The 22040-nt window shown below is 46.1% G+C and overlaps 2 protein-coding genes across 5 annotated transcripts in view; one reads left to right on the plus strand and one right to left on the minus strand.

Moving 5' to 3' along the window:
- LOC144111237 (ATP-binding cassette sub-family G member 8) overlaps positions 1-7011 on the minus strand; it is a 285626-nt gene extending 278615 nt beyond the window's left edge. Inside the window, exon 1 of one of the 2 annotated variants that reach the window (XM_077644458.1) lies at positions 6689-7011. The gene's annotated coding sequence lies outside the window, so the exon portion shown is untranslated. The remainder of the gene's footprint in view (positions 1-6688) is intronic. The other variant, XM_077644457.1, reaches the window with a different exon arrangement.
- The window catches only part of LOC144111238 (ATP-binding cassette sub-family G member 5), a gene marked incomplete at its 3' end in the record, with an annotated part of 66496 nt that overhangs the window by 14275 nt on the left and 30181 nt on the right, over positions 1-22040 (plus strand). Inside the window, 3 exon segments of one of the 3 annotated variants that reach the window (XM_077644462.1) lie at positions 7988-8024; positions 11929-12130; positions 20264-20496. In XM_077644462.1, coding sequence (XP_077500588.1) covers positions 11962-12130; positions 20264-20496 — 402 coding nt within the window. 3 annotated transcript variants of the gene reach the window in all.

Consider the following 22040-nt stretch of genomic DNA (forward strand, 5'->3'; position numbering starts at 1 on the left):
TGCACTGACAACGTATGATCCAATTAGCTAGACGTTCCTGTTAATTTGATTATTTCAATTCCGCTTGCTGTAGCCCTGAATTGGTGTTCAGTTCACGGCTGAGGTTCCAACCGTAAACGATATTAACCACTTCAGCTTCATCAGTTCACAAATACGGATGCCTGTTTGGCTGGGCGCTGTATCGTCTGATATGCTTTAACATAACGAGCAACACTTCATACGTGACCAGCGTCACTGGCTAGTTTGGTGCCGAAACACAGCATGAAATTATGCCACTGAAAATTGCCTTCACGTGTGTAAACAAGAATGGCGTCTTGTTTACGGCTCCAAAGACGTTAACTTTTACGGAATGTTTAAGCCAGCCTCACATCCATCTTGAGAATACGAGTCATAGGATCGAGAAAAGGGAATATTCACACAAGAATACATAAGCGGCAGGTCGGGCATTTTATATAGTGTGGTATGTCGGCGCGGTCCCTGCGTACAGTTCGTGTACAGCCCATTGCCATCGTTTCAGGAGTACAGAAGGCGTGACGCGGCCAATTTAAGGAATTATGCAGAGGTTCCAAATGGAAACCTGTCACATTCAAGAAGGCGACTCTGGAAACGTATTTCACGCTAAGCACCCTGATAACATCGTAGCAAGGTTCGTGGTGTCCGCAATGATCCTCATCATGTGTGCAGAAATTATCCGTTTAATCCAGCGGTGAGCCGCGAGATAGAAAACTGCGCCCTACATGAGGGTTGCGGGGCCGCTATGGGCTCGGTGAAATCCTCTGCTTTTCGCCACTTCGTTTTTTTTTTTGTTCGTCAGATGCCGGCTTTGAGAGCAAAGAAACGAAATTTGGCGTTCTCGGTCCCACTGGCATACCTCCCCTCTTTCCCCATCATCCCCCTCCTTCTAATACTTTTATTCACTTCTTTCCTTCTCCTTTCCTACTCCTCCTAACCTGCCTTCTCGCCTTTTTCTTCATTCCTCTCCTCTTGGTGTTCTAATCTGAGAAGCAGGCTTTTTTGCAGTGCAGACGAGTGATGAGGAGAAACATTGTGACAGCTGACGGAGAGAGAGGAGTTGGCTTCCGGCGAGTCTCTCGCTTATTGGACTCACACACTCGCATTTCTGGCTTGTCACAGCTAGTGCAATTTGTTTGCCGATTGTCGCCGAGTCGGTCCTGATACGTGGTGGATGATGCGTACGTCGCGACGTGCGCGAGGGAGAGACAAAGAAAAAAAAAAAACGTCTCCGCGCATACAAACAGGGTCAACAATAACAACAACAATACAAACAGGCCGGATACATTCCTGGAATGTTTTTGGTGAAAGAAGAGAGAGCTGCGGAAGCTAGTCAGAAATTTGCACGACGAAACAAGAATATAAGGAAGTGCAATAAATGAAATTTGACTAGAGACGAGAGAGCGGACGTGACTCTGGATGACAACGATCGGGCGAACGCGTTTTCGCGCTCACCGCGCCATCTGTCGTAGGAGACAGGAAGTTTGCGAAGCGCGGTGTGACTTTCGGTTGGAGGGAGTTGGAGGCATATTATTTCATTGAAATTGAAGAAGCGGACAGCACTGTCACTGCTGTTTTATAAATGTTATCACAAGCAGATATGGGCTTCCCGAATACTCTATATTCACTGTCTGTCATAAAATTGGTGTGATGTTCAGACATACCCTTCTTTTTTTGGCAAAGCTTTGTGTTTCGACGCCATTATTATATAGGGCGGTTCGTAGTAGCTGCAATCTTAAGTTAAAATCAGTCATGCACTTTTCCAGGCCTAATAACTTACTGACTTCATATTTCGCCATGAGATTGTTTCTTGTGCTTCGTATTTCTGTTTTTGATAGTATCTCTGAAAGTCTTTTTACCATCGGTGCCACAATATTTTGAGGGCCAAGAACACCTCAGTTGCTCGCAGAAAGGCCTTTTCTTTGTCGTGTATTACACCTTGGTGCATTACATCAATACTAAATTGGAACTTGTGGATTTCCAGCCCTCTTCAAGCACACTTCCGATCTCCCATTGATCACTAAAGACATGGACCCGCGTGGTGCGCTGACATTGGAATGGAATTACGATTCGTTCCGTCCTGCAGACCCCACTAAATGGGTACGTTCATACCAGGCGTGGTCAGGATTGAAAGCAGTTGAAACCAGGTTGCATACTAGGTTGAAACGACGGTAATGAGCTAAAGCTAATTCATGATAGTACGTACGCTCCAAATCAAAAGGTGTAAAATCGGTGTAAGCTGTCTTCTAGCGTAATTGAGATAGAGGAAGAGCTTTTGCTTCCATATAGGCATAGTTGTGTTTAGAGCGCAGCGAAGGGCCCTTCCATCCTTCTGTGCCTTCCTGCGCACTACGGACAATTTTTACTTACTAAGAGTCAGCTCTGTCTCCATGACAGCATGTCTTTAAGCTTTTATTGAGTAAGCGAAAAATAGTCATTAGCTTATTCGTGTTCCTGTCAAACTGCACTTCGCAAACAAAGCCAAGGGCAAGACACAACAATAGTTTCTTTCTTCCTTTCTTTCTTTCTTTCTTTCTTTCTTTCTTTCTTTCTTTCTTTCTTTCTTTCTCTCTTTCTTTCTTTCTTTCTTTATTTTATTTACTTATTTATTTACTTATTTATTTTTAGTTTCCATTGGGGCGCAGATGTCTTTCCAATCATGTGTTAGTAACGCCACATTTTTTTTTCTTTAGCGAGACTACACCCGCTGTTTCTTCGCGTCATAGAGACCAGCGCTCAAAGTTAATAACGTTGATATATTATGACAGCTCCCATTTTCCTACTTATTCATTTTACTGTGGAGCTTTCCCACAGCGAAACCCAAAGTCGGAATACTAATCCGGTAGCTTGTATTGCTTCACATATGAAATGCAGCAGACAAGGCGTACAACAGCACTGTCGCGTCCAAGGCATAAACCGCGTAGCGTTAACCACCACACCCTAACCATGTTTTGACAGCTCGAAAACGCATTTGCGTCGACAGAGCTGATTGTTGCGCCCTCTCGTGCCCAATAAAAGAGGGTGAAAGTAACCAAACAAACGTAGTGTTTCTAATAAAAAAAAATACTACTTTCGCCAGGAGGAGCAGCTGCTGGCAGTGCACGTTTCATACCACGGAGGTAAACAGGGACACATCAACGCACAAACAGACAGCGCGAAACTGGGACGGCCACTGCGAGTATTTCCCCAAGCTGTTTCCCCGTATCGATCTGTTTATCGGTGCTAGTGCTAAACGAAGGGAATGTACGCCACGGTTTAATCTTGTTTGTCTTATATTCATGTGTTAGCTGTCAGCAGCCCACCTCATGCGAGATTTTTCTTGCAAACACTCATACGCGCTCTCTCAAGTGGTAAGCCTTTCGGTGCCGTCTGCGGCCCCCGCCAGGTGGCGAAGGGCTCTCGCACGTGTCGTCTGCTAAGTGCTCCCGATGTCGCTGTCAACTGACGATGCGAATGTCGCTGAGCCTGCCGGTTTCAAGAGGAGGCTCCAGTACCGGCTGCAAATGGATGTAGCGGCATGGAATGGGATACATAAGCAAGGTCTGCGTTAGAGGGAAAACATAGCTTCCGCCTGTACATTAACAGCGTCTCCCCTCAATCACCACCCCCTAGAAAATATATTCGAATTTTCACGTGCTTAATAAGACGAGTTTGCCTCCCGGCGTTAATTAGGTATGCAGGCTTTGAAACCTCTCAGTGTAAAGTTGGACTAAAGAAACGAGTCGTGTAGTGCAATAAGAGAAAGTTACGCGGGGTCTCGTGCGAACTAGTGCCTGACGAGTCCTGTTAGATGAGTATAGTGCGGGCACTGCGCTACAATATACATTACCTGTAATATCTGACCAACAATCTGCATGACCGTCGTCCTGCAGTCAGCAATCAAACAATGTACAACCACACGCGACGCAAAGAATTGCAGATAGCAGAGAGCTGCCAGTCAGCGATTATCATTTGGGGAAGACTGCTTTTTTCAGAAAGTTTCAGGAGTAAAACATCAGCGAAAAGGAAACTACTATGAGTTACCAGGAAATTTTAGGAGCCTAGGAATCCACCGCCAAAAAATAAACCCGCTGTTTTTTTTTGAAGCTGCATCATCATCGGCCTGACCACTCCCATTGCAGAGCAGAGGCCCCTTCCATGTCTCTCTGATTAACCCTGTTCTTTGCCAGCTGCGGCCACGGTATCCCTGCAAGCTTTTTAATCTCATTCGGCCTCATATCTTTCTGCCGCCCCTTAGTTACGCGACAGGGAACGTAATACGATTAATAAACTTTGTAAGTAGTGTGGCTAGTATAAGAATATTTATTGGAAGTCTGGAGTAAGTCGCATTCTTAGACTGTTCCGTTTGGCAGAATTTTTTCAGCATATTCCGAGATACTAAACTCCAACGTATCAACCCAATCCGAGTAATTTCGCGTGGAAGGCGGAGGTAGAGTAGCCACCCTAGCGGTGGCGATCGGTGCGAAACTCTTCCCGGCGTAAGGCAGTTGTTTGTGTTCTGTTTTGCAAGCCAACCGCGTAGATCGGCAGGCGAAGCTTGTAATCGTCCTCGTTATGCTTTCCACACGCAAAAGCTGCTTCACACTATCGGGAGGAGCTTCGCTTCGATCGCAACCACCTTGAACACATAATTACTGAGACTGAGTGGGCACTTTGGAGGCAGTTTTCTCTCTGAACATGTTTGGAGAATTCTAATTAAAGGATGAGTCCACCGGTGCAACCGCCTCCAAGTTACCAATGAAATCAAGCACGATGAAATGGTTAAAAGCTGTAATAATTGATTGCAGTCAATTAAAAGGTTGGATACAGCGATTATCCTATCACTTTGTGTCCGTCTTGTCTCATACCATGCGTGCAAGTACAGCTGCAGTGCATTGCACGTCGTTTATTATTTTTTTTAATTCCGGAACCATAACTGTGAAACCCTTGTATTACACCTCCCTGGAAAACTGACGGCCGGATAGCTTTTTCTTATGTTTGCTGTTGATCACTGCTGTTCATTAGCCGCCGCTAGTGTAGGGCCTTCTCGTTCCGGGTGCGCCGCGCCAAGCGAGCTATCTTGAGTGATCCCACTTGACGATGACGATTGTTCGCGAAAGATCACTGCCTCGCGCAGATCATTCAACTTTAATTTGGACTATTCGTCACTATGTACATCACTTATCTTGAAAGTCCCCGTTCATATCAGTAGGGCCGGCAGCCACAGCCATTCTGATTCACCAACTGCCTAGTACGTGTATCACCTGCCGAAGCCAAGTTTTTCGTTTTTTGGGGGCGAAAGTTTGCTTGCTAGGTGGCGCTGCTCGTGAAGTCACAGGCGCTATTATACTGATCCACGTATGATTTCTATAGTGAAGTAAACATGGTAACAAGTTGGTATATCTAGACTAAAAACGCGCAGCTTTTCCTCGCAATTCTGCTATTCAACAAGGCGGCCACTTTGACACTCAGACTTGTTTAGTTTCGAGTTATACCCCGCCTGTCACAATGTATTCTGCTCCTACATGCCAGCGTCACCACTGGATGACAGTGTATTCAGCACTAGTACTTAGAATACCCAATGTTAAAAACATTACATAGGTGTTCCTGAGGTTGATGGCTTTCAAACCGGAGTAAACATTTCAACGAAAGCAAGCAAGGTCACACAGGTGACCCCGGTAACTATTTTTCGAAACCTGATTGTGTTTCATTGCGGTTGGACCATGCAAATAAGATTAAGCAAATAGCCTGTGAACTGAAGCTTCTAAGATAACATTTTCTTTCTAAGATCATAATGCAATGATACAAGCTACCAGCAGGTGATATTGCAATGGTTCACCCAAACGAGGCATTTTTAATGTAATTGTAAAATAGTGATATATTTTTCTGTACAATTATTCGGATGTGCATTCGTCACATGTTGCCTTCGCAACACCCCCCCCCCCCCTCCTCCACTGAGTGCCTACTGCCGCTGTTGGTAATGTGCTTAATAAATAACTGAACAATTCGCTAGATGTTACACGATATGCAAAGTTTAGCACTCACAACAACCTCAGATGGCGGAACATATCAAAGTGTGTGTTTTGCAGCTAAAAATGTCCCAAGCATTGAAACCGGCTTTACTTCTGAGTGCCAACATCAGTGCCATGCTAGTATCATTTGGAAACTAGTGACTTATTGTCCAATCAGGCCGAAGGTTTCCAATTTGGGTACCAGAAAAATCAGGCGTGCATACTTCAGCTTGGCTTGTTCGTTTCTGCAAAGCTGATAACACAGTGGACTTAATATCAGTACCCTCGGAGTGCTGTATATAGACTTCTGTCCAGGATAGAAAAATCAGGTCGCGATTCCGCACTTGCATTATCGCTAAAAAATTTAGCCATTCAACTAGCACTAATTCAGCAAAATACATGAATTCTTTAGCCTTGCTGATGGTTACCTCTAATTATAAAGGCATAGTTTAAGCTCAGGTTTGGGCAGCTGACAAAAGGAATGCGCTACACCATCTCGGATGTCCTTCTTTCCCAACACGGTAGTGTCCCAATTCGCTTTCTATGGCGCTCACATCCGCGCTTATTCGACGAGCAGCGCTATTATTTTTACTACGTGACTACCCGTTTATACTCTGAACACATCTGATTGTAGCGCAATTGGGCCTACCGATGGCCGAAAATAAAAGGCAGGAAACAACGCTCACCAGGCAGGAGCCGCGCTGTCTGGAACAGGTGAGCTGACGTCCACACGGGCCAAAAAGCCTTCCGAGCAACATCCGAAGCCCTACCAACGCGTTCCGCCGCAAGGACTAGCGCCCCCATGGGCAGCAGGAGCAGGAGAGCCGTTAACGTTCCTACGAAGTGGCGCATCCCAGCGCCAACTCACACTCCCTCACTCAAGCTCCCTCTCTCACCACCAACTCACTCACTTGCTCACTCACCCTAGAACCCCTCGTGCATACACACGCACGGACGCTCACAGCGATACGCAGACGACCGCTTAGCAGACGACGCAGAACCCCCGTATGCCCCCACAGTTGCAGACGACAGGAGTGTGCGCTCTCGCCGTTTCGTTGGCCTGTCTGACACACACACCGCACACGCGTATTCGCACAAACGCACGGCTTCACGCACAGAAACCGACTCGATCCCTCGCAGCAACGCAGACAGACGAACACGCGTCGCTGCGTTATGTATCAACTCCCGCGGCGGTCCTCGGGTTCTCTGTTTTTAACCTTTTTTGCTTTTTATTAAGGAAGGCGTGGGAGCCGCAAGCGTGGAGGCACGGAACTGCGGCTCCCACACAACACCGCCCGCCCGCCGCACACAGGCATCGGCAGCCACCTTCGTCAACTGGTTCGCAAACTTGGCCTGGAAAGCGGGTGATAAAGAAGCGAAGAACGCAGACGAATAAGCGAAGGAAAAAAACAGGTGCGAAAGCGGTAATCTGAGAAAACAAAGAGAAAAAGAGGCACGAGTGGAGTGTGAAAGGAAGAGAGTGGGGTGCCCGAACGCTCACGGGCGGAGGTTGTGTGTCACCCACGCCGAGAAGCGTCGACTGCGGCTTAGCAGCTCGCAGATCGTCTGCTACGCGCTGCGCCAGCCGCAGACGACAGAAAACGCCGCGCGCGAGGGTTGTTCGAAAGCCGACGCATCCCCGCACTCCGTAGCGTCCTTGCTGTACGGGCTAGCTTGCAGTTGTCTTTTGGACGGTGCGCTTCGTTTAATCTACTGCGGCACTTCTCTCTCTCTCTCTCTCCTCCCCCCCCCCCTCCCGTTCTTCGTTTGTTGTCTTCGAGAGAGACGGAGATGGCGGAGGGGAGGGTGAGACCGGTGAATATGCAAACGCACTGAGGAGGAACGACAGCAGTAGGCGCTTTGCTGCAGTGCAGCGGTTGTTTCGCGGTAGCGTCTGCATGGTGTCGCCAAGACCGGTGGAGATATCGAAGAAACTTACAGAGGCGACCACCCTCTCCTTTTCTCCCCTCCGCCCAGCCCTCCAGGGACATCGAATAGCACTCCGGATAAAAGCCCAAATTGGTGAGTTCCTGTGTTTTCGCGCTAAGGTACACTACTACATACCAAGTGGGTACCTCATGGTCCGAGTGTAATGGTGGTATTATAAAGGTTTATAGGCAGACTGTGGTCAAAGCACGACGAATGTTCGACAAAGTGAACTTAGAATAATTTGGCTGTGAAGTTGGCCAATGATACCTAAGGGTTCGCTATCGTTTATTTGATTTTAAAAGTGGTCTTGCACTTAACGCATTGAAACTCTAACTACTTCAAAGCCAGGGCACATCTCTGTTGCTGCTACTCACGTGCATGCTGCTCTGTTCTTAACTCGGCTTTTTATGTTGAAACGCAGATATGGCCACCGTAAGTGGGGAATGTTAGGAAAACTAATTACATATTTTCGACTTTGTTTTGCATCAGTTTCGCGTTGATGATATATGAATATTTATTAATATTCGAGAGGTGACCCTCCCAAATCAGGCTCATATGACATCCTCTATGTTATGACTTTGCGATCTCTCGCTGTACTTATATTACCCATGTTATCTTTGCGGGACTGAATAAACCTGGAACCTGATCATACCACGTATAATACCGCCATCATGCCAACATGGCCCGGCCATGAGCTCAGCTCTTGCAAAGGAACTGAGGACTACTACAATGAGACCGTCAGGCTGGGAGCAATTTTTGCGTTGTGTGTTTATTTCCTTCAAACGCAGTTGAAAGTTAACGAAAGTGAGTGGTCTCGAAAGTGCCTGTACATACCTAAGATACCCTTAGTAGTTTCTTGATTGGCGCCATATTTGCATTGATTGTAAATGTTAAAACAAGTCAGTAGATAAAAGATGCTTTTTAATTGGCCGGCTTCGCTTCGAGCTCTTTGCCCTGCGCTCTCCGAGCAAGGTGATAGTTACAATATGATACCTATGATAGATGTCCTCGAAAGCCATGTAAGTTTTTCGTTTGCTTGCAACTGACGAGATAAAAAGCGCGGCTGACGCCTATTGACAGTGACTTGATCATTAATTTCGTGCCAGCTGCGGCGACTCAGTGGCTTTGGCGTTACCCTGCTGGTGCTCAAGATCGCGTGATCGAGTCCTTGCCATGGCAGCCGCATTTCGAGGGAGACTAAATGAAAGACGCTCCTGTGCTGTGCGATATCAGTGCCTGGTTAAGAACCCTCAGCGGCTGACGTTTATACGAAACCCTCCACTACGGCGTCCCTCAAAGCGCAGGTGCAGCTATGGGATGTTAAGCCCACACATACCATACCATAGCATACCACATTGTGCCATACCATACCAAACAATACAATGCCACTCATGTCATGCCATATTATCCCATACCATACCATGCAATACCATCAACAACATACCATATCGGAACATGCCATATCATGTGGTACCATACAATACAATTCAAACTATACTATCCCATACCGTACCATACCATACCAAGCAATACCATATGATACTGTACCTACCATAGAATACTATGCCACACCGAACCACAGCATATAACGGCGTAACAAATGCAATACCATTTAACCACGTCCAACAATCTCATACCGTACCATATTACCCCATACCATGCCATGCAATATCATAGATACCATACTATATCTAAATGTACCATATCATGCCATGCCATACACTACAACTCATACCACACTATCCAATACCGTACCATATTAAGCAACACAATATAATACTGTACCTACCATAAGATACTAAGCCATACCGGACCATACCATATAACAGCATGCCAAGCAATACAGTACCATTTATACCATGCACTACCATCTCATACCGTACCATACCATGCAGTACCATACCACACCCTACCTGCCATGAGGAAAAAAAAAACGACCGCAGAAAGTAATTATTCAGTGAACTTCGAGGCAGTGAGTTGAGATCTTTGCATTTTTGGAAAGCGGGATACAAGAGCGCATTATATAAAGCGGCAAAAGGATCGCAAAGATTCCTGAAATTACTTTATGCACTGCACAAACAAGGACACGCCAGGGATAAACCACAAGCATTTGCTTTTGGGTTCATTCCTCGCAGCACTTAAAGTTCACCTCAAGAAAGACAGATGGAGGCCATCTTACATATCGGACGTCTGATCTCTACTCCCGCTGTTAACAGAAGGTGACCTCCACAGAGGTCATCGACGCAATGCGGCGTGGACACAAAAACAACACACTACAAAGAAATACTCTAGTTTCGGAGTGTTTCGTGTTGCGATAATTCAGGCTCCCTCAGCATTGTTGAAGCACAAGTAAAATTGTAGTTTCTTTTTCAATGCAAAAAATTGTGCATTAGTGCCCCGCACTCATCTGAATTGACTGACGTCATGAGTACTGCATGCAACACTGCCCTGCCACAGTCAAATTAACACAAGGCTGAGCGCTCGCTGGTGGACAAGTCCGCGGACAGTTCATGGCTGCAGTGTGCTCTGTTAAGCATGATTTTGGCAGTTTTTCCTTCGAAAGGTTGCGCGGCTGAATTTCTGTTGAATGTCCTCAAATGAGTAATGAGCAATTCGTCTTTAGATCGGTAGAAAATTAAGTAATATCAAAAGCAGAGCACATACGAAGCACCATACTTTCTTCTCAGACCGAAACAAGCTTATCTATAGCACACATAAAATTAAAACTGGATTTACACGTTTTTTAGGATGGTGGACAATGTGGCGTCGGAATTTGCATCAGAAACGAAATAGCTAAAAAAGCTCCGCTTCCAATTTATTTATACCGAACTAAACAAAACACAAAAATACTCTTTTACTACATGCAATGAAGAATAACGTGGTTCAAGCTGCGGCGACTGCATGGTCCTCGGTACATTTTAAATCCTTGGCGAACGTTAGCTTGGACACCCGGTATATATCTGCCCATATATGTCTCCGCAGGCCATAAAATATTCTTTTTTAGTTTGGCTGCTGTTTCATATACCTGTTCCAGCATGTTATATATTGCATTTAACCTCCGGGGATTTCAAGCTACCCCAAATTCTAACTCTTGTTTTAGGATGCATACTCTTGAACTGGGTGGTGAAGAAGTGTCCGTAGGGAGAGTTATCTCGCAGCGGTCAGTGTTGGTGTCTGCAATAACACGGGAATGCATGCTATTTGGCGTCGTTTTCAGTTTTAGGAAGTAAAATACGACAGCGCCACTCCTAGTCACTACTCACACAATGGCATAATACTATGGTGGGAGTAGTAAAAAAGAGAGGAAAATAAAAACGTCCTGTCAGGGGCCACTAAGTATTACGATGCTCCCTGCCGACGTGCTGTCGCCTGCAACGATGCGCTCTTTGCAGGATATATACTGTATGTTGAGGGAAACATGAAAAGAAATGTTGAAAAACAAGTGGCGCAGTCAACAGCACTGACAATGTAAAGGCTTGACCAAATCATAAGTACGTTAACGGTCCCGACCCGGGCAAAGAGAATTAGTTAAATACGTAAGGGAAAATGAATGGTGAATGAATGAACGAATGAATGAATGAATGAATGAATGAATGAATGAATGAATGAATGGATGAATGAATGAATGAAAAACAGCTACATGGCCGAGCACCGCTAGTCGAAGTGGCTGGAGGACACTCCCCTGGTCTCCGCAAGGAAAAGAGTAGAAGGAACGGCAGGTATAGAGTAAAGGAGAATCAGTTTTGAAGTAGTCGTTAAACCAATAAGTTTTTCATACATTCAGCTAGTCTAAACACTTTTAATCGGTTAGTTGATTCTTAATCATGAGAAGCACGCATTTGGTTCTAAGCGAGCATCATTTAGCGATCGATCTGAAGAATCATTTAAATAAAGGCCCTTCCACTAGGTACATGTCCAAGCATTGTAAAATTTCCCGGAGGTGTATGTATGACCCTGTCCTGTGCTAAAAAATCAGAATGTTCTGCTTTCTGTCCAGAGCCCGGCCAGTGATTCTGCACACACCTACAAGATGGCGACGGACCACGTGCTTGAGCTGTCGGGCGTGCACTACACGGGTCCCGTGACGCCCCCCACCTGTTTCCAGGCGTTCACGGGCACCGCGGTCACTGCGCCACTACTCAAGGACATCAGCATGGAGCTGCACGCCGGCGAGGTGATGGCGGTCCTCGGCTCCAAGGGTGAGAGCACAGCATTCCTTGAGCGCCACAGCAGGCGTTCTTTGCACTCTCTCCTTTATTCCTTCCCTTACGATGCGGCTCAGGCGTCCTCCAATATGTCAGACAGGTGCTGCACCATTTGCTTTTCCCAAAAACCAATTTTCATATTCATTCTTTAAATGACCCCGCCGCGGTGGATCAGTGGTTACGGCGCTCGGCTACTGATCCGGAGTTCCCGGGTTCGAACCCTACCGCGGCGGCTGCGTTTTTAAGGAGGAAAAACGCTAAGGCGCCCGTGTTCTGTGCGATGTCAGTGCACGTTAAAGATCCCCAAGTGGTCGAAATTATTCCGGAGCCCTGCACTACTGCACCTCTTCTGCCTTTGTTCTTTTACTCCCTCCTTTATCCCTTCCCTTACGGCGCGGTTCAGGTGTCCGCCGATATCTGAGACAGATACTGCGCCATTTCCTTTCGAAAAAAATAATTATTATTCTTTTAATGAACACTAACTGAGCTGTATCAGAAGACTATTGTAGTAGTAACTTTGTATGGTAAATTAGAATACGTTTGAAGAATTTAAATTAAGGCGAAATTCAATCAATCAATCAATAAATCAAATAGTCAAACAGCCAGTTAGTCAGTTTCCTTGTGGAAACATTGACAAGCACCCTAAGGATTTCCCCTCTGTTGTACACTTATAGCCAGTGAGACAGTCGGATGAAAATGCAGTTCAATACGTCGAACTTTTGATTGGTGGAGTTTATAGGCTCATTTGGAGCAACTGAAATGCATAATCCGGTTGAGGTGCATATCGGATTTTTCTCAGATGTGCGGTTTATGTATTTACAGGGGAGTAGTTTATTATTCGGTTAAACGAGCGATCCAGGTCGGTCGGATCCCTCGCGGCCGACATATCTCTTCACCTAAGCCATGCCTCTATCCGGATTCGAGAAGTGGCGGTAGTGAATGTAAAAGTTCAAACCTGTATTGCGTTAGAGATTATCTAGCCAGGAATGTAGACTACCGTCCACAGCGCACTCGCGGTGTGATAACCTTCTATACTGCGAAAAATAAAAATACAGCGGAATGAAGGAAGTGTTTTTTTGTAATTTTTTTTCGCAACTTGCATTGCCACTAAGGTACTAAGTGATGTACAGTTCTGAGCGCCTCGCTTTAATTTAATCTTTGATTCACGATAATTCATTGCCGTCGCTTGTTATCATTTCTCAGTGGCTGTGTAGAACAGCTAGAAAGTTCAAACATAATTCTTCGATGGTCAATATTTGAAATGAAAATGAAAATTGGCTTTTGGGGAAAGGAAATGGCGCAGTATCTGTCACATCTTGGCGGGCACATGAACCGCACCGTAAGGGAAGGAATAAAGGGGGAATTAAGACAAGAAACGAAGGAAGAGGCGCCGTAGTGGAGGGTTTGGAATAATTTCGACCACATGTGGATCTTTAACGTGCACTGACATCGCACAGCACACGGGCGCCTTAGCGTTTCGCCTCCATCGAAACGCAGCCGCCGCGGTCGGGTTCGAAGCCGGGTGCTCCGGATCAGTAGCCAAGCGCCATAACTACTGAGCCACCAAGCGGATGAAATATTTGCGTCATTCATGTGTTTCTGTACGCCTTCTCCTGTGTCCCCGTTCCCGTCGTGCTCTCTGAAGGGTTCTCATCATCAAACTAGCCCGTTTCAAAGTCATTAACCCGCGTCATTAACAAACTGCCCCCTGCAATGAGGCATCACCCACACATCACTACTCTGCACTTAGCCAGCCAAGTCGAAGAATTACTTTAACCACTCATTGTCACTCTCCGGCCCATAGACGAGTCACAGACCATATGGCCTCACCCTCACTTAACCTCCTCGCAACCAATGAGAACCCACTGAAAGGTACAACCTGTCTATTACATGTTTATTTCTTGATTACGTATTATTTTGCACTAGGAGAGCCTAGAAGGTATAGTTTGCATCACACAATTGTATTTATAAAGTGTATTCAATGTTTTTATTTTATGGTGCGTACTTGTATCTTTCTCATGTTTATTTCCATCACCTGATATGTCAATGCCACTGCTATGCATAGGTTTTCCTGGCACAGTCAAGCAGCTCAAGGAGCTTTCTGCCCGGAAATCCTTCCAGTTGTTCGGAAGAAATGAATTCAATTCAAATATAAATTCAATTCAAAAGTGGCGCGTAACAAAGTTTACGTCGGAGGAATGCTGCAGATGCTTCATTAAGTGCTTCTAAATTTCAGACAGTGTCCTTCCATGCATGCCTACCGCCATGCATTCAGTGGAGACTGCCGACCGAACAAAAGGGAAGTTTCTGGTCCACATTTAGTTTTCTATGAAGACACGAGATGCTTCTCACCGTGTTTTTAAGGTAGCAGTTTTTTCTTTATCGACCGCCATTTTATACGGCCGTTCTGGGCAGCTAGCGAATCGGTCGAGTAAAGAAGGTGTCACTTTCAGGCGGCCCGTTTCAACGGGATCTAGAATAAGTCCCGTCACGCGCTGCGCGAGTAGAGAGATATTCCGTCGCAAATGCGCGATATCGACCATAAAGACATCGTCGGGCCCCGCTGCTAAGGAAATTTCTAAAGCTGTCTTCGTTTCAGTCAAGAAATGTACCTGTAGCAGACGTTAGATAAAAATAAAAACGAGAGTTGCCAAAAGCACTCCCACCGTGAAATGGCCGGAGCGGGCAGGACCGTTTTTTATCCAGTCAGGCGGTTGACAGCGCTGGCAAATAGGACATGACAGGAACGAGGCTTCGGTCCTAACGATGCTGCTGGTTCGACGGCCGCTTTCAGCTTGAAAGCCCGTTTCGCAACGGCCGTAGACTTGGGGAAACACGTAAGCCTCGTGGTGACATGTTTGTGCCTCGTTTCCGCGCAATGAAATAACGCGTGCACTATTCCAAATATTTGAACACGCATCTATCTAGGTAAAAAAATATACAAAAAAAGAACGCATTGAACATCCACGTGCGTAAGTAAAGAGAACAATTTAAGCGTATTACAGAACAATATATGCCAGTGTAGGCACATTACCACATAATAAACTTTAATCGAGCACTATCCTGAGTGTAGTAGCAGACATACAAATACGCGTCAGTGGCTCAGGCTAAATGATGTTTTAAATTACATAGAATGTTTGCCACGAACTAAACTGTCAGTAGCTATGTTGCTCGGTTGCTGACCCGAAAGACGAGGGTTCGATCCCGGCTGCGGCGGTCGCATTTCGATAGAGGTGAAATGATAGAAGCCCGTGCACTGCGCGATGTCGGTGCACGTTAAAGAACCCCAGGTGGCCGAAATTAGTCGGAGCCCTCCACTACTTCGCCCCTAGTAGCCCGAGTCGCTATGGGACGTTAAACCACGTAAAACCTAAAAGCACAAGAGTTTTAGTCGTCTGACAGAAAAAAAATTTCTCACAGAAAAGTTCGGAAGGGGAAAATATACGCAATGAGTCTACAAAACATCACCCAGTAAACCTGCTTTAAAGCCATTTCTTTTCGGTGCAGTAGACAACGCAGTCATAAACCTCAGGGTGCTCCTGAGCCACTTCATAATCAAATAGAAAAGGCTATAGCCTTTCTATTACTCAACGCCTTGTCTGTCGGAACGTCAGGAAAATGGCATAAAACGGACATGTTCGCAACATTGTTCCACATTATCACTGTGCTGGTGTATAAGCCAATGCGTCCACATGCGCGCATGCGACGCGTCGTAGCCGGATTGTCTAACGCTATCCGGTACAGATTATTAATTTCACTCATAGAATATTCGCGGCCACCGTGCCTTTTTTTTCTGCAGAACAATGCAGCCGCTAGTTATGGTCGTGCGCCATATGCAGGCATAACAAATGAACTAGACCGCTGTCGCCGGATTCCTATTCATGTATTTGCTGCATAGTTCAGCGCTCCAAATGCGTTGTCCAGGCATTTGGCGCTTTGCTGATTTCTCTTAAGCGCGCCTAGTTCTGACAAACGGCACTGATATGTAGCGCAATGAGCAGCATTGAGCGTGACAGTTTGGCATGCATGGCACTGAGTAGCATGAAAAATGCAAAAATTCGGCGCGATATCAGATTTCTCTTTCTTAATGGTGCTTGATGGCGTAAAACTGGTAGCTTAGCTACTTTTTTCCCGGCTATGCTGTACACTGAATAGGGGTAGTAAATTTCAACCCTAATGTTATATTCACCCAAAGAAGTTTTCATAGATAGGTATATCTCGGTATTCAGGGTGTGGATGTTTCAACCAGGTTGCTACGGTAGCTTTTATGCAGCTTTACTGAAATAAATGGTGGGTCTAAAGCGAAGTTCGACGTCACTTAACACGCCGTAACATTACCATCATACAAGTGCTGAACACAATATCCAAGATCAAAAAACCATGAGAGGCAACACAAAAATTCAGCAACTAGAAGTGGTCCGTACTATTCTGAAGTGCCCTTTCGTGAAACCAATGCTTCAAGAAGGCCATGAACTGCTGTATTTGTTACCAGCTTTTAATTCTTGTTTGAGTCTTGATGTTTTTTATGGTACGGTCGTATTCTTCTTGAGGTAATAAGGAATCTTCCTTAAGCTTATTCTTCTGCCAATTCCTCCCCGCCCTCTATTAACAATTCAGGACTCTAGGTGTTCTGTGTACTCTGGATGTTCTGTGTACATTCATGGAAGCCATGCACGGAGCATAAACTTGGTTTATGGCTTATGTGGGTTTAACGTCCCAAAGTGACTCAGGCTACGAGGGAAGCCATAGTGGAGGGCTCCGGAAATTTCGACCACCTGAGGATCTTTAACGTGCACTGACATCGCAGAGCACACGGGCCTCTAGAGTTCCGCCGCCACCAAAACTGGACCGCCGCGGCCGGGATCGAACCCGCCTCTTTCGAGTCAGCAGCCGAGCACCATAACCACTGAGCCAACGCTGCGGCTAAACACTGCGTAGGTGGCTCAGTGTTTGTGGCGCTTGGCTGCTGACCCGAATGACGCGGGTTCGATCCCGGCCGTGGCGGTCAAAATTCAATGGAGGTTAAACTCTAGAGGTCCGTGTGCTGTGCGATTTCAGTGCACGTTAAAGAACCCGAGGTGGTTGAAATTATCCGGAGCCCTCCACTACGGCGTCCCTCATAGCCTGAGTCCCTTTGGGACGTTAAACCTCCCTAAACTAAACTAAACTAAACTAAACTAAACACTGCGTAAACGAGATGAGAACATCCCGCCATAATCCGAGCGTATGACGTCAGCACCTTATTGACGCAGACATGTCGAAATATTCGGTCGAGAGGATTGGAAGGAACGAAACACAAAGAGGCTTTTGGTTTCGGCGCGTTTGCTCGGCTTGGGCTTCTAGGCGACGACTACCATAATAGACCGTTCCCGACAATCGGTGGGGACCGAGGCGGCCTAGCGTACCGACCGATAATGAATCGAGGGGGTGGTTGTTCCAGTAAGAATGTCCCGACAAAAACAGTGCGCTTGTTCCAGTACAGAAAAAAAAGGCTGTAGACGAAGGAAAGAAGGAAAGGTACAGGATGTGGTAATGTGTCGGGGAGGATGAAAAAGAGAACAATCTACCAGACAATGTCCAGATCAGTAATTGCTTTCGTCTCTGGTATGTTCCGTTCTTAAGAATGAAGAAGAAAAAGCGGAGGAAAAAGTGCAAGAAAAAGCGTGAAGAAACTAATGAGTGGTTCAACCCCCTTCTCTGCCATTCCCCTCCCAGGATGTTTTTGGCTTCGTATTTCGGTCTCTGCTCCGAGATTTGTCGTTACCCAATGCACGCGCTTTTTTTTTTTGCTCTTCTCATCATCTCATTTTGCCGTTGCTTGTCCTTCGCCTCCAACGTCCCTGAAAGTTGTTCCCGTCGCCGCGAGCTATTTCGTCCGCGGTTCAGAGCAGCGTAGGGGACAGGCACTGGCGAGATTGCGACGGTGTTCGGTCGCCCAGAAGGACAGGAGGACAGTTATTTTCTCTCGCGGAAATCGTATAAGCGTTCTCCCTATAAAAGGTCCGTGTTTCTTCGATTTTGTGCCGTTCTTCTCCCGACGCGGTGCAATTCCTCTCGAGCGTAAGAAAGAAGTCTTGTTCGAGAAGAATGTTTCGTGGGCTTCTTTGCGAGCTATTATCGTTGGGGCCAAGCTTGTTGCGGTTGTTCTGGTCGTTAGCGCGTTCTTGCGACGATTGTCTTTAATGACCAAAGCCTGAGACAGGTTTGTCGTTAAGGGAAACCCTGTTGTGTTTCGCCTGGTATTTTTCTTGATGGGCTACACTGTGCATTTGTTTTATGATTGCGACGATGAGTTGTTTCCTGTTGTCTGCCAGGGATATTTCGTCACGATCTTCTTCTGCCCTCTCAGATATTACATCCTTTCTGCAAGAACCTTGCTTGTCTTGACTGTCCATTGGTCACCGATGTGATTAATTTTACGAATTCATTAGATACATTTCGCGCTGATTCTGGTATTGTACTTGGGGCTGGCCATTATGACGTGGCGGTTCCGTTCTGAATTTTGGCAGTCTGCAATTGTTCGCAGTTACAAGGAGCAGTTTAGTGGTTATAATACGAACCCCATTTTTGTGGTGACACTGTTTTGGCGCGCTAACTGGTTAACTGAGGAAAATTATTTAGTATTTTTTGGTTGGGCGATTAAATACTGTTTGCACGATTGCCTATAAGGCCAGTAAACACTGGCATTTTTGTGGCGAACGCAAATAAAGAAATTGGAATGCCGAAGAGTGGTCGATATTATCCCTTCCAAAACTGTAGGTCAAAGTTTGCAGGATAATGCGTCACAGCGGTTAGAATCTGCACTTGATAAACGCAAAGCAGGGCTTATGTCTTCTTGGTTTTCTCAGGACTGTTCTTAAATGAAGCATACAACCTAAATAATTCAAAACACGGCGTTTGTATGCAGTAGCGCTCAAATGCTATAAGTTGCAGACAACTTAAGGGCCATGCTCTTGTTCGAGTTTTGTTACTTTACTGCATTATTTATTAAAATCAGAATAATCCAATACGCAAACTGTGACATTAAGTGGACATAATGGTCTGTATCTATCTATGCACTTGTGGTTGGTGCTCTCTCTTACGGTGTCCATTTTGAATCAGTTCTCTTTGCTTGTACCAGAAACAATTCTTGATTTTTGCAGTATGCAATTTCTCCGTGACAGTTAACAGGAGGAGTTACAGTGTTTTTATCACAAGTTTTGATCATAAATTTTGATCAAAAAGTAACCCGTGACGTTACATGCAAATGCAATGAGCGTCTGTGCTCTGTTGTAAATGTGAAGCAAACTTCAGTAAAGGATTCTTCCCGGCCGGTAGGTTGAGCATAGAAGAGTAGCGCAACAGGGAGAGCACATAGAAAAAGAGGAGCCTCTCAACGACCCTTGTCAACCTTTGTGCTGTCCCTGTCCCGCTCAGCATCTTTCTGATTTCCTGACTTTCGTTCGAATGCAGTTCGATTGACTGAACCTCTCTTAGGGTAAGGGAAGGGATAAAGCAGGGAGTGAAAGAATAAAGGAAGAAAGAGGTGCCGTAAAGGAGTGCTCCAGAATAATTTCGACCACCTGGGAATCTCTAACGCGATGTCAGTGCACGTTAAAGATCCCCAGGTGGTCAAAATTATTCCGGAGCCCTCCACCACGGCACCTCTTTCATTTCTTCTTTCAGCCCTTTATCTCTTCCCTTACGGCGCAGTTCAGGTGTCCAACGATATATGAGACAGATACTGCGCCATTTCCTTCCCCAAAAACCAATTATTATTATTATTAGCCCCGCCGCGGTGGCTCAGTGGTTAGGGCGCTCGACTACTGATCCGGAGTTCCTGGGTTCGAACCCGACCGCGGCGGCTGCGTTTTTATGGAGGAAAAACGTTAAGGCGCCCGTGTGCTGTGCGATGTCAGTGCACGTTAAAGATCCCCAGGTGGTCGAAATTATTCCGGAGCCCTCCACTACGGACCTATTCGTTCCTATCTTCTTTCACTCCCTCTCTTTTCCCTTCCCTTACGGCGCGGTTCAGGTGTCCAACGATATATGAGACAGATACTGCGCCATTTCCTTCCCCCCCAAACCAATTATTATTATTATTATTATTATTATTATTATTATTATTAACCTCTCTTTCGTTCGCAGGCAGCGGCAAGAAGGCGCTCCTGGAGGTGGTTGCGAGGCGGGCCATGGGTCCCACCCGGGGACAGATCCTGCTCAACGACGTTCCCCTCACGCTGCGCCTGTTCCAGGAGCAGTGCGGCTACGTGGCCCGACGCTGCGCCCTGGTGCCGGGTGTCACAGTGCGGCAGACGCTGCACTTCGCCGCTAAGCTCACCGTCGCCTCCAAGGTGTCCGGCTCCGTCAAGCGCGGAAGGGTGCGCCCTCTTTGACTCAGTTTGTTTAGAGCATACAGTGGTTTCCTCCGTTTCAAGGCGGAGCAGAATACATAATTGGTTTTTAATAATTGGTTTTGGGGAAAGGAAAATGGCGCAGTATTTGTATCATATATCGTTGGACACCTGAACCGCGCCTTAAGGGAAATGATAAAGGAGGGAGTGAAAGAAGAAAGGAAGAAAGAGGTGCCGTAGTGGAGGGCTGTGGAATAATTCCGACCACCTGGGGATCTTTAACGTGCACTGACATCGCACAGCACACGGGCGCCTTAGTGTTTTGCTTCCACAAAAATGCAGGCGCCGCGGTCGGGTTCTAATCTGGCAACTGCAGATCAGTAGCCGAGCGCCCTAATCACTGAGCCACCGCGGCGGGTAGCAGAATACATTGTTGACACTGTAGAGGGTCAGGAGTTCCCGGGTTCGAACCCGACCGCGGCGGTTGCGTTTTTATGGAGGAAAAACGCTAAGGCGCCCGTGTGCTGTGCGATGTCAGTGCACGTTCAAGATCCCCAGGTGGTCGAAATTATTGCGGAGCCCTCCACTGCGGCACCCCTCTCTTCCTTTCTTCTTTCACTCCCTCCTTTACCTTTCCCTTACGGCGCGGTTCAGGTGTCCAACGATATATGAGACAGATACTGCGCCATTTCCTTTCCCCCAAAAAACCAATTATTATTATTATTATTATTTATTAATACATTGTTGAGAGTTTTTAATGTCGGCTGATCCTCTACATCTGGCGTAAAAAATTTTTCTGTCCAAGATCTACGCAAATGTAAAGGAAGTCATTTAGCGAGCCTATAGAAGCCAGGAATGCCAGCTGTTTATTTTCTGCTGGCATGTGGAAAACTTGCGTAGAAAGCGATGCAGCGGTTGAAAATTACAGCACTGAAAATATCAGATTCATTGCAATCAACCAACTGATTCATCAGTGAATCCTAAATCATCAATTAAGCACTAGCAATACCGGGGTATCGCATACTTTATTACTTGATTAACGTACGAGGCGCTATAAATCTGGAATGAAGTGAGAACATTCAGATTTCTAAAAATATATAACACTTAACGATGCCGAAGGTCATGTTGCCAAGCTGCACATTGAAAACAAAAAAAAAAATTATTGCCTTTGTTTGCTAACGTATCAATCACCTCAGCTTTGAAATGGTGAGTGTTAAATTTCTGTGACAGAAAGAAATCTCGGCGCGCGGCGCTCCTTGCAAAGTGTTCGAGTTCATTATATACACAATGCCGTATATAATGTTTGAAACGGCTTACCTCGGCTGTCATTCAACAATAATAGCATACTAAAAGGATTAATATCCGTGCTAGTATTCATCTTTGCCCTCAAAAATACAGAAATAAAAGTGTAGAAGTTTCTAGCCGCCCTTCATAAGTACATAAGCTTTGAGCAGCTGGTTCCAACAGATCCGTGAGCTGCGTGAGGAATTAAGAGAGTAATTACTCATGCATCCTATTCATCACTCAGTGCGCCGGGCCAAGCGGGCAGAGGCGCTAGAGAAACGCTTCCG

This window comes from Amblyomma americanum, chromosome 11 (genome assembly GCF_052857255.1).
Source record: "Amblyomma americanum isolate KBUSLIRL-KWMA chromosome 11, ASM5285725v1, whole genome shotgun sequence".
Lineage (NCBI taxonomy): Eukaryota > Metazoa > Arthropoda > Arachnida > Ixodida > Ixodidae > Amblyomma > Amblyomma americanum.